Below are 12,302 nucleotides of genomic sequence, written 5' to 3'. Positions count from 1 at the left end.
TCCTGTGTCCTCGCGTCCCGTATCCCCGTGCGCACGCGTCCCCATACCGACGTGTCCGCCCGTGTCCCCACCCTCCCCGTGTCTCCCCGACGTGGCCGTAGCGGGTGTGCGCCCTCTACCCTGGCGACATGGAGCGCATGGGCCGCATGTCGCTCATCGAGGAGAGCGGCGAGAAGCGCGTCAACATGGCGCACCTGTGCATCGTGGGCTCGCACGCCGTCAACGGCGTGGCTCGCATCCACTCCGACATCATCAAGCAGTCCATGTGAGCGTCGCTCGCTCACTCGCGCGACGGCGGCAGCGGCCGCCGCTGAGCGCCGGAGACATCGCCACCGCGCTTGTGCCAGGCTAGGTGCACTCACGAGGCTTTCACATGGAAGTGTCCGAGGCTCGCTGTGGCAGGAGATGAGACGGACCCAGGTGCTGTGGGTTAACTCGCTGAGGTGACTGGCTGATGCACCAACTGGATGCTTCTTTAGCCGCCCATTGCTCTGCTCGTTGTTGCGAGCGTCGCCCCTCCACCCTTAACCGTTGCTGGAGGGTGACTGCCTCCAACTGCCCATCCTGCCTCCTACACCATGCACACACACACGCACACACACACACACACGCAAGCTCGCGTGTGGTCTAGAGACTCGACGAGTCTTCTCTGGTGAAAGAAAAAAAGTAAACGCGTTTATACTCGTATGGCCGTCGTGTTGAACATGTCCAGATTTAAGGATTTCTACGAGATGGAGCCGGACAAGTTCCAGAACAAAACGAACGGGATCACTCCGCGGCGCTGGCTCGTCATGTGCAACCCCAGCCTCGCCGACGCCATCGCGGAGGTGAGCGTCTCGGCCTCCGCCCCCTCTTCCCGTCCCCACAGGTCCACGCCCGTGCCTCTTCACGGCGGCTCTGTTCTTGCTCTCACTCGCTCTTTCTCCCTCTCAGCCTGTCTTCTACTTTGTTTCCAGTCTCTCCCATTCCTCACCTCTATTTGTCGCAGGGTAGCGTGGTGCGGTGACACTCATGCATCACAGCAATGAAATGGGCCTGTGTTCGATTCCCGACTTGGGTGCCTTTTTTTTAAAAATCCCTGCAAATTACTCAATCGGGATTGCAGCAACGTCCCGCCCCCCCCCCCCCCACTACGATAGCTTGGCAGGATTTTCCTAAAACAGTCTTGGGACTTGGATGAGGATTTTTTTAGGCAAGTGACGATGCACAGAATAAAACAAACTGTTTTGCTCGCGACGCTTGCATAGAATTGCTCATTTAAGCATCGACCGCGGTGGCGAGATGTTAACTCCCTCGCCTGATATGCAGGAGCTCATGTGTTCGATCTCCCGACTCTTGTATATTTGGAGTTTGCATGTGCCTCTCCCTGTGGTCACTTGGATTTTTTTCGGGGTCCTCCGGTGTTACCCTCCACATTTAGAATTAACACGCGTTTAGAGTAATTTGTTTGGCTACTATAAATTTCCACGTGATAAGCCACTTCGTTGAGCTATCATTTGTGGCAAGGTCGCTTCTGAAAAAAAGCTACATAGCTCGGTGGGTCTTACCTGGTAAAATTAAAATAGTTTAGACCGCTTTAAAATGCAAATTAGACGGCGATTATATGCAAATGTTCCTTGGTGGTGGAACATTGGTTTGAGATGACAGTTGTGTGACTGGAAGCTCGCTCGGTGGACTTGCGATGGAATGTTTTGTAATTTGTATATTTTTTATCAGCGCATTGGCGAAGACTTCATCAAGGACCTGGGACAGTTGAGAAAGCTGGAGGAGTTTGTCAATGACCCCCGGCTCATCCGGGACATCCTTCAGGTTAAGCAGGTGAGATGATTTAAAAGGAGAGAAAAAATTATATTAGGCGACATTTCTAGCTATGGCCCTTCTAAATGGCACTTGTACTACGAGGCATTGACGGAATGTGTCGTGTTTTTTGGTTGATATTTGCATTTGTCTACTTCGAACACAGGGTCACCGAAAAATGTGCTCCGTGTTAAAGCGGTTGCTGTCGTCGCTATCGCGACGAGCGTCACTGCCATATCCTAAACTATCCCACTCCTCGTTCGCTCGGCGATTCCTCCCGCCTCCCGTCCCCCGTCATGCCCCCCACCCCACCCACCGCGTTTCAGGAGAACAAGGTGAAGTTTGCGGCCTACCTGGAGGCTAATCACGGCGTGCAGATCAACACGGACTCGATCTTCGACGTCCACGTCAAGAGGATCCACGAGTACAAGCGGCAGCTGCTCAACTGCCTGCACGTCATCGCGCTCTACAACCGTGAGACTTGGGGCCGTCCGCGGCACGCCGCTCGATGGGGAGGGCGCGCGTGACGGAGAGGGTGCGCGCGCACGTGACGGTGGGACGACGCCGACGATGACGACGCCGACGATGACGACGCCGACGCTGACGACGCCGACGCTGACGCCGACGACGACGACGACGCCGACGACGACGCCGAAGATGACGCCGAAGATGACAGTGCCCTCCGCGGAGGGGAGACGCGTCCCGGCGGCGAACGCTTGTTGCGGACGATCGCGGTTAATGTTGCGGTTTCCTTTAACCCGTAAACAAAAATGCTACGTGCGCCGTTTTCTGCGCGCAGCGGACGTTCGTGGCCTCGTGACGTCGTTCAAAAGAGCGGGGCTTTGTGCGCCGGTGTCCAAATTAGCCACATTTGATCGATTGCCAGCGAATTAGTCAATTTGGGATCACGCACGGGGAGCGATTGTCCCCCCCCCCGCCAACTGCAAAAACTTGGCAGCGCCCTCGTGCAAGATTGCCACGACACTCTGTGAGGCTTTCCTAGGTAGACAAATGTAAAATAATAATTTGACATCGCTCCTCGCCACCATCATGGTCATCAGCAGCCATGGTCAATCAACTGCCGGATGAAGGCCTCCACAAGCCACCTCCGTCCTCTCACTCTCCTGCGATGTAATAATCCACCTCATACCTATGTACAAGTTGAGAGCTTATCGCTCCATCTCCTCCATGGATGTGCTCTTCGGCGTGTTCCATTCCTTGGCTGCCACTCGGTCATCAACCTCAAAACCATCATCCCTTCTTGCAACGTGTCCTGTCCAAGCGCACAGTTAGAATTATGGAATTCACCTGGTGTTTGTTTCTCGAATCCTTGTGCTCTTTCCTTCTCTCCGTGTAATTCTCTTGGGCTACTTTACACACTTTGGGGTTTTTGGTCAATATTTTTCATGAATGCCCATGATTCGGATCCATGAGTCGTAGCAGGTAATGTACACCGATTAACAACTTTCTACTCTCGGACACATTGGTTCGTTGGTTTCATTTAAAATCAGTCCAACCTGCTGCTCTCATCCATCTCGTTGTTTGGAATCACTTTGCCTCCAGTCCGCTGGAAGCAACAGCTGCCCTAGGTACACACAATCTGTCCCGCGTGTCTTTGTTTACATGCGCCATTAGCCTACATGTAACAAGAGCATATCGTCGGCATGTAATTTGCACAAATTGTACGCAGTCAATTCTCACCCGCACCATTTGTATCACGAGCGCGAGAATAAATTTGAATTGATGCGAACTGACGCGTCGTTTTCATGGCCAGCGCTTACGACAACAGGCGGCGTTTGAAATAATTTTCGCGTGCAGCACTGGCAGCAGATGTCGAACATCTGGCCCGATGGTATCTGGTGACCAATAAGCTCCAGCTTATGTTTGGTGCGCGTGTGCGCTTGTGTGTTTTGCGGAAAAGGTGGCACACAGCGGTTTGCTTGCTGCGCTTAAAACCCGGCGACCCGAGTTTGCTTCGCCGCTCACGGACAATACCAGTGGCAATTCTTTGCACTGATTCTGGGCCTCCTCTAGGTCAACTCGGCCTCAAATGAGTAACTGTTGCGGTGTGTAAAACATCGCCACCAGGGACGCAAAGGTGGCCGGGCATGGTGCTGGCCTTCCACCCACCTCGTGTGCCGTGTCAGCCTTCATAGGTTACTCACTGTCAGCACCTGCCCCAACAGTCCGTTTAGAGCTACACGAGGGATCTTTGTCTTTGCTTACTTATCAACACCTGCGATTCTCCCTTTCTGTGTCACTGATGGTTACAATTACGAAGCCACTGGCGCTATATGCACTCTTAAATGCTTGACTGCAAATTAATTTCTTTCGAGCTGCTTTCTGTTTAGTCCTCCCCCCGCACCTCCGATGAGCACGGTTGGCTATGTGCGGTGCGAAAGAAGTTCAACATACGTGCATGGTGAAACGTGTGGTGTGTGCGCCCCCTCTGTGTCCAGGGATTAAAAAGGCACCGAGCAAATCCTTCGTCCCAAGGACCATCATCATCGGTGGGAAGGTACGTCTGGGCGTGGTGGTCCTCGACTGTCAGTCCAGTGTTTGTGGAGGCGAGGATCACGCACACACACGCACACGCGTGTGTGGAACTCCCAAACCCACCGAGCGCAGTGTTGTACACAGCTAGAAAGACGGCGGAAAGTTGGTTTTGTGAGCTGTGAACCACTCTGTGTGTTGTGAACCTTTGGAGTGGTTGAACGCTCATCTCATATACGTGGGGGTTTCGCTGGGCACTCTGGCTTCCTCACACACACACAAATGTTATTGAAATGGAATTGGCCCAAGCATCCAAATTTCTCCCGAGAAAATGTCTTGAGCCCCATTGAGGGGCTACTCCAGGTAAACAAATGCAGAAGCCGTGTGAGCTTCACGTAACCTCATCACTGCAACGTAATTAAAATGTATTGTGCTATTCTCATGTTGCTATTATTGTTCTTTGAAACAACTTCCCGTGACAACTGAAAGATGTATCGGTTCACTTACGCGCTGCTTAAATGAGTCAATGTTAACGTACAGCCCTGTATCAATCCACAGCTGGATGATGGCCTCCCCCCACACATTGCCGGCCATGAGGGTGGTTTGGCCACACTTCACCATGCTGCTGGTCAATATGGGTTCGTGAAAAAAGGGGGTGTCAAGCACTGGTTAAGATATTGCCCAGCGCCGATGTGAGCAGTGGCTGGGAACCGAACTGGGCTTTCCCAGTTGATAGTGTAGCACGCTCACCCACTGCGCCACCGCATCCTCAGCTTTCAGTCATCGTTGACGAATTGTCATTCTGGTGTCAACGTTGATGAGGGGTATGTTTCTGAAGATTTCGATTTTAGTGGAAGGTTTTTTTTCTGCTCACCTGCCAGCATATGGAAAACAGCTCCAGGCGGCTTTAGCACCGATAATACTGCCCACATATTCTTTAGGTCTTTCGGTAAAGTCACGTAGATAGGTTCAAAGAAATTAACTAAATAACAAAAAACTACGACGTTTCGATCGCAACACAAGCGGTCGTCATGGGGAAAAGGGGGGACTGCTTGTGTTGCGATCGAAACGTCGTAGTTTTTTGTTATTTTCTTAGAACCTATCTACGTGACTTTACCGAAAGACTCAAAGAATATAAATTCCTGCAGTCACAAAACTTTAAGTCAAGATACTGCGCACCTCGATCAAAGCTGACTTTGTACGTACACACAACATCGCTCTCTCTCTCGTTGTTTCCAACCAACCTGCCCCATCGACAGGCGGCTCCAGGATACCACATGGCCAAGATGATCATAAAGCTCTTCACCGCAGTCGGTGACATCGTAAACAACGATGCGGTTGTGGGGGACAGGCTGAAGGTTATTTTCCTGGAGAACTACCGGGTGTCCCTGGCAGAGAAAGGTGAGCACGGGCCAGCGCTCTCCGCTGGACCAGCTGGCTGAGCACGTGACGTCCTCGTTGAGATTCATTTCAACGTATCCACACGTCACAGGCCGCTCACACACAAGTGCACGCGTGCATTTTGCGCGCGCGTTTGGTGTGTGTGTGTGTGCGTGTGCGTTGGTCTGTCCCGTGACCTCCTGTCAGCGAGCCTTCGACACTTCACGTGGCCTCAAAATAGCACCTGGCCCGGCACAGGCGCCATGGTGACGTCCACTGTCACAAAGCTACGAATGGTGGTTATCGGTATTTGTGTTTCAACTCTGGTGCGCTATGAACCCGGCAGACCTGTTTGATTGCCAGCCATGGAAAACATCAGCGGCGATTATCTGAATCGGCTTTGGGCCTGCCCTAGTTCGACTGTGCCTAGAATGAGTGCCTGGTACGGATGTGTAGACATCGGCGTTGGGAAGGCAAATGCAGTCGGGCGTGGTGCTGGCCAGCCACCCCCTCGTGTGCCGTGCCGGCCTCCGTAGGTGCTCGCTAACATCACTTGCCCCTACAGTCTTGTTAGGCTATACGGGGGGGGGGGGAGGGATCTCTGTATTTCCTGTGTCTCTGTATACCTATTATAGTGCGTGCGTCGTGCCCTTTCGAGTCACCAGCAGTGACTACAATACATTGTCTGTGATGGTGTTACAACCCTTTTATCAATTCACTACCCATGTAGACCTCCAACACAACAGGCTATCGACGGCTGTATGGGGGGGGGGGGGGCATCTTTGCCTGCGTGTCTGTGTTTGTGTGCGCGCAGTGATCCCGGCGTCGGACCTCTCGGAGCAGATCTCCACGGCCGGCACGGAGGCGTCTGGCACGGGCAACATGAAGTTCATGCTGAACGGAGCGCTCACCATCGGCACCATGGACGGCGCCAACGTGGAGATGGCGGAGGAGGCGGGCGAGGAGAACCTCTTCATCTTCGGCTTGCGCGTCGACGAGGTGGAGGCGCTCAGCGTGAAGGGGTGAGGGGGGCGGGGTCACAAGCGACCCACGGCACCGGGAGAAGAAACCGTCCCCGCCGTGCTGTAGTTTTCGTTTGAGGAACCCCCACGGTGGCGAGATGTTACCTGCCTCGCCTGGTATCCAGGTCGTGGGTTCAATCCCAACCCCATCGCCTGTATATTTGGAGTTTGCGTCTCTCACTCTCTCTCTCTCTCCACGAGTGCGTGGAATTTTTCTCCGGGTCCTCCGGTTCTTCCCTCGGACCTTCAGAATCAACGTGCGTTTAGAGGATTTGGCTGCTCTACATTTCCAAGTGATAAGCCACTTTGTTGAGTTGTCGTTTGTGGCCAGGTCGCTTCTGAAAAAGAACTGTGTAGCGCGGTGGGCCTCGCCTTGTAAAATTAAAATAGTTTAGTTTAACCCCGGTCATACCTTATTTCCACTATACATCTGAGCCATGCCGAGCCATGCCGAGCCAGTTCAGGAGGTACCGGGTCGGTTTTCCTCTGTCGAGGCCCGAGCCTTGCTGCCGATGTGACGCGCACTCTGGGCCAGAGGTCGCAAATGGGTTTTGATTCCTTACCCGTACCCGGCCGCACCAGGGTCACAAACGGGTACCCGTACCCGGCCGGGTACGGGTAGCCGGGTATCGGGTAGGGTACGGGTATCGGGTACCCGGTTGCGACCTCTGCTCTGGGCGTTCGACAACGGCCGGCAGAAGGCGACATTGCAGAACTACTTCCAAGATCCCTTCCAGTGACAATTTTTCACCACAAGCTCGCTAAGTGGGCAGCACTTTTCCAAATCCTCTGCTAAGGGGCGGTAATATTTGTTGCAAAACTACGTTTTAAAATTCGCAGAGCCGGATTTCCAGACATTTAAGTGAGACGCCAAATTTAGTGTGGTCTGTTTTGTGCATCTTGGAATTCAATGGCAAGCTGTAGCTGGTTATATACGACTCACTTTATTTCAGCCAGTAAGGTCCATTAAGCCACGCAGCTCTGTTCCAAGGACAACAACAGCCAAAGGCTTGTCAGTGGCGGCAGATTGCAGGGTGGGAATATGCCAACGAACAAGTGTGCCCTAATGAAGGTTATTTCGTTGATGCAATTGCGTAACCACTTACAGCTCAAAGTTGTGGACAACTTGACATTCGAGATTTTACCTTGAGGGGGTAATGATATATTTCCGACAATGTATCCCCCTCCATCAAACTGGAGGCTTCATGGCGCCTCCTATAACCATCGACCATAGAACCAGGTCGTCGGATTTTCCTAAATTGTGTCATCCCCCGCCCCTGCCCCACCCTCCACCCTCTCCGCCCCACTCAGTTACAACGCTCAGGAGTACTACGACAAGATCCCCGAGCTTAAAGTCGTCATGGATCAGATCAGCAGCGGATTCTTCTCCCCGAAGCAGCCGGACCTTTTCAAGGACATCGTCAACATGCTCATGCACCACGACAGGTGCTGCCCCTTGGCAACTTCTGCACGGCATCGGGACCACGCGGGTTTCAAGAGTCGACTCGCGATTAAGAGCCACGTTTCACCCGTTTGCCGAAGTAATCGCTCGCCGTACCAAACGTCGGGTTCGATTGCTCGACTAATCGGAAGTAATTGTTAAAATTGTTGGGTGGTAAAAAAATAAAATCTCGCCTCGTTTTTTATGTGCCGCTGGAAGGGGAGGCAATGAGCGGATTTTGGTGACGACATTGTCGGTCGCGTCGTGCTGAGCGTGGCTTGTTGGGGGGGGGGGGTTTCCCACCTTCGGGAGGCAGGATGTGGTGGTGGCGGGAGGGCGGGCACCATTTTTAAATCGATCTGAGTAATTGACGAAAAAAAAGTCATCTGTTTTATATCGGCTGCTCGTCCCAACTCTCGATTTATCCAAAGTAATAGACGGAGCGGTGGCCCGGATAAAACAAAAAACAAGGATATGTAAAGTGTGCTCTTAAAAACCAGGCCATGTCCACTGGACAGGGCACAGTAGACTCTTGGTGTCTAAAGGTTTGAGCTGGCACTTGACTGCAATTGGCACCTTGTCGTTTTCGAAACGATGAATACTGGGCCCCATCTAAATCTAATATTAATGAAGATTTTAAAAACATTTACTGCCGGACATAGTTTTGAATGGGAGCGACTGTTAACAACAATAGAGCAAACAAATAATACTGTGCGCCATCATGAAGGCTGCTTGTCGGCGGGATTCAAGCGTTGATCTTTAGCGGTGTCCTCAACGCTCTGTTTGTGAATCGCGCTAGGTTCAAGGTGTTCGCGGACTACGAGGATTATGCGAAGTGCCAGGAGAAGGTCAGCGAGCTCTACGGGGTGAGTGTTCGCACGGCTCTTTCAGAGTTTCAAACAAGAGAATAACAAAAAAAACGCGTAAGAAGCACGCTCGCCATTTGCTCCATATTGCAACAAAACATCGTCATTTCCTAAAGAAGTGCACTGTGGGTCCTCCTTGTTTTAGATCACCGTCAAAATTAATGTGACGGACTGACAGGCAGGAGGTAATGAAGTGATATAGAGAACTGTGGTTAGACAACTACACGATTGTTCCGTTTATGATGGATTTTGTATGTATTTTTTGGTTCTTTTCGGTTAAGTCACGTCTAAAAATAAAATAATAAATCAAAATAAAACAACACATTTTGATTTATTTTATTTTTAGACGTGACTTAACCGAAAAGAACCAAAGAATAATTCCTGCAGTCACGAAAGCTCCCAAATTAAGATTGGATTTTGTATGGTTATTATTGGATTGTTTTTCCAAAGTTGCAAACAAGCTGACACACCAGTACCTGGAGGGATTTCTCCCATGCCAATGTATTTGAGAATCATGATGCCCTCGGAGATCAGAGCGCAGAGCTGACACCACTCGGATCCTTGGTTCGAACATTTTGCTCGTTTCATCGCCGTGATTAAAATTGGTACTCGGCCCGATTTACCAATTAACTGCGTCCACACTCATCATAAACTCATCGCCTAAAATGTTATTATTGCACACTTAATTCGGATGAATTATAGCTCTTGAGACTTAAAACGCATCAGTTTTAGTGTCGTGAGATGAAGGTTACTTTCCATAGCGGTGCCGGTGGGGAAAGTAGTGCCACCTGCTGTGTCGAGCAGAGGTCGCTTGAAGGAATTTTAGGTAGTTCTGTGATGTCTGGTTCTGTGGGACGTTCTATACCCCCACCACACTCGGATCACGTGGTGGGGTAAAGTGTGGCTTCTCCCACCTCTTCCAAGTTGTCTGGCCAGCATAAGAGATAGACCTCGAGCTCCCTCTTGTGGAGGAACCTTCCACCACCAACAGTGACTCGAGCAAACACTTGCAGGCTTGCACCTTTGTCCTTTTTTAATTTATTTAACGCAATCAGGTGCCCCTGTCGGGGGGGGGAGGGGATGGGGGGGGGGGGGTACTCGTACTAAGCGCCCGCTGTTCCTGTGCCCACGCCGTGCCCGCTCAGAACCCCGTGGAGTGGGCCAAGAAGGTGATCCTGAACATCGCCGCCTCGGGCAAGTTCTCGAGCGACCGCACCATCACGGACTACGCGCACGACATCTGGGGCGTGAAGCCGTCCCACGTGAAGATGCCCGCCCCCAGCGAGCCGCCCACGCACAACGCCGGCCCGTGAACGAGCGGGGAGTTTGGGGGGTGGAGCCCCTCTATCCTCCGGCAGCTGGTGCCCCCCCACTGCCCCCCCCACCCCAAATCTCATCGCAAACGCTTCCCTGTCCCTCGCTGTTGCGTGAGGCTGTAAACTTAGAGGAGCGGGAAGGGTGGCCACCTGGTGGGTAACATTCGGTGCCCACTCGAAGGTAAAGGCGAGATTGCCCTGAGATGCAAGCGTAGTGTAGCGATGATAAGAGATGCAACACAACCAAATGGCTGCCGTTCTTGTGGACACGGACCTATGCTGCGTGTCCCGGGCTGTGTTTCAAGCTTGAAGTTTCATTGATGAGAAAAGATATTAAAAAAACACTTTAAAGTGACGTTTTGGAACACCGTGTGAGCTTTCTAAATTTACCACTGCAGTGAGACTGCCGTACCTTTTAAATGTCACTACCGTGACATGAATGCTATTTTGGCTGAAGTGCACCCCCTGACCAAATCATCAGAATGCCCCCGGATCTCATCGGACAGCTAACTCGAGTTGATGTCGGACCGTGCTTTGGATGGGCAACCGCCATGCATGTCAGGTGTTGTAGGCTGCTGCGGGGCTACATTTTGAACATCGAGAGGGAATGACAGAATGCATTGTTACTGTTCTTAAGATGCTCCGCGCCTCCACCAACCCGCACTCCCTGGCACGCTGATGTACGATCAAAAGCTCGCACTGCCCCCTATGGCATAGGGAGCACCTCTTGTACCAAAAGGCACTTAAGTCTTGTATTTCTAGCACTCTCAATTATCTTATCTTGAACCTCGTGTCGGAGAGCCTGGGACCACACTGCCTAGGTGTGTCGACCACAGCTGTTTTGGGTTGAAGTCCTCCTTTCGTAGGAGTTACCGAGACGGATTTATGGGTGAGCGTGCTGTGCCTTTTACAAAGGTGTTTTTGGCCTAACTTGAATTTCCGCAGCGTGCCGCCCGCCCCCCATCGTCGCTCTCGCCCAGATAACCGAAACACGATTTCGAGTTCCTTTCCCATTTGGAGACGCGCACGCGCACAGGAGCATTGCAGCAGCCAACAGTTGCAACACAGCGGCTGCGCTTCTGGGAATTGGATACAATGGGTCTTTTTTTTTACTGTCGCCAGTTTGAGCTTCGTTTTTTTGTTCTTGCAGGTCGCCAGTCATTACCCATCAGCAGCCGTCGCAATTAAAAGACGTGATTGCGACGCTGCATCGTCTCATTTAGATCCAAGTGAAGAGTGTACTCTCGTTGGCCTCTACACGCGGTAGTTTTTTTGTGCAATAACCGCATCAATTCAGTCGTGCCGCCCGCTAAATTGACGACAGCTCGGGGTTTTACCCGTGATTGCAAATCCCGGTTCACGCATTACGAAAACGCCGCGGTAGACGTCATAAATCATCCGCGCAGTGCCTCATTAAGCGGCAGTCTCTTAGCTTTAGCTAGATTGGTGAACAAAAGCCGACGCTTTTTTTTATGCAACAAACGTGGTGGATTGTTACAAGATCAACAGTGATGTTTAGTGGGGCAAGAGTCGAAGCATTTGCTACGCAATTACGCAGCTACACTCTCGCATTTCACTTCATTTAAAAGCTCCAGATGTAGAATTCCCCCCCCCCATGCCCAATTTAAAGCAATTATCTTTGATTAGATCGTGAGACAATCACATTGTATGCTTAGGAAAGCAACTGCAATAAAAGTCAAGTTTAACATCATGAACTTATGTTGAATCTCACTTCTTTAAAATTGTGTTTTTTTTATCAGATAGATTTTTTTATCCAGTATCCACAAATGGACAGGTCAACGGTGAAGCAGATGTCGAGCTCCTGGTTCATGAATGCCAGAAGACAATATTCCTCTGGATATCATCTCCTCTTCTCCTCCGTCCCCACGTGGCAGCTGGCGATGAGGCTGGATGAATCTCTTCAGCTTCTTCCACTCTAAAGCTTTCGTGACTGCAGGGATTCATCTTCTTGGTTCTTTCGGTAAAG

The 12,302-nt window shown here is 51.4% G+C and overlaps 1 protein-coding gene across 2 annotated transcripts in view; it reads left to right on the top strand.

The window, feature by feature from the left end:
- Positions 1–10,380, top strand: part of PYGL (glycogen phosphorylase L) — a 50,045-nt gene extending 39,665 nt beyond the window's left edge. For both annotated transcript variants that reach the window (XM_078870372.1, XM_078870371.1), the window contains exons 12-21: positions 102–265; positions 713–827; positions 1,717–1,818; positions 2,124–2,271; positions 4,257–4,315; positions 5,550–5,691; positions 6,485–6,692; positions 8,004–8,138; positions 8,933–8,999; positions 10,145–10,380. In XM_078870372.1, the coding sequence (XP_078726498.1) occupies positions 102–265; positions 713–827; positions 1,717–1,818; positions 2,124–2,271; positions 4,257–4,315; positions 5,550–5,691; positions 6,485–6,692; positions 8,004–8,138; positions 8,933–8,999; positions 10,145–10,312 (1,308 nt within the window). In that variant the 3' untranslated portion in view covers positions 10,313–10,380. The remainder of the gene's footprint in view (positions 1–101; positions 266–712; positions 828–1,716; positions 1,819–2,123; positions 2,272–4,256; positions 4,316–5,549; positions 5,692–6,484; positions 6,693–8,003; positions 8,139–8,932; positions 9,000–10,144) is intronic.
- Positions 10,381–12,302: the final 1,922 nt, after the last annotated feature.

Source organism: Lampetra fluviatilis, chromosome 30 (genome assembly GCF_964198595.1).
Source record: "Lampetra fluviatilis chromosome 30, kcLamFluv1.1, whole genome shotgun sequence".
In the NCBI taxonomy this organism is placed as follows: Eukaryota; Metazoa; Chordata; class Hyperoartia; order Petromyzontiformes; family Petromyzontidae; genus Lampetra; species Lampetra fluviatilis.
This window is presented reverse-complemented; position numbering and strand designations above follow the sequence as displayed.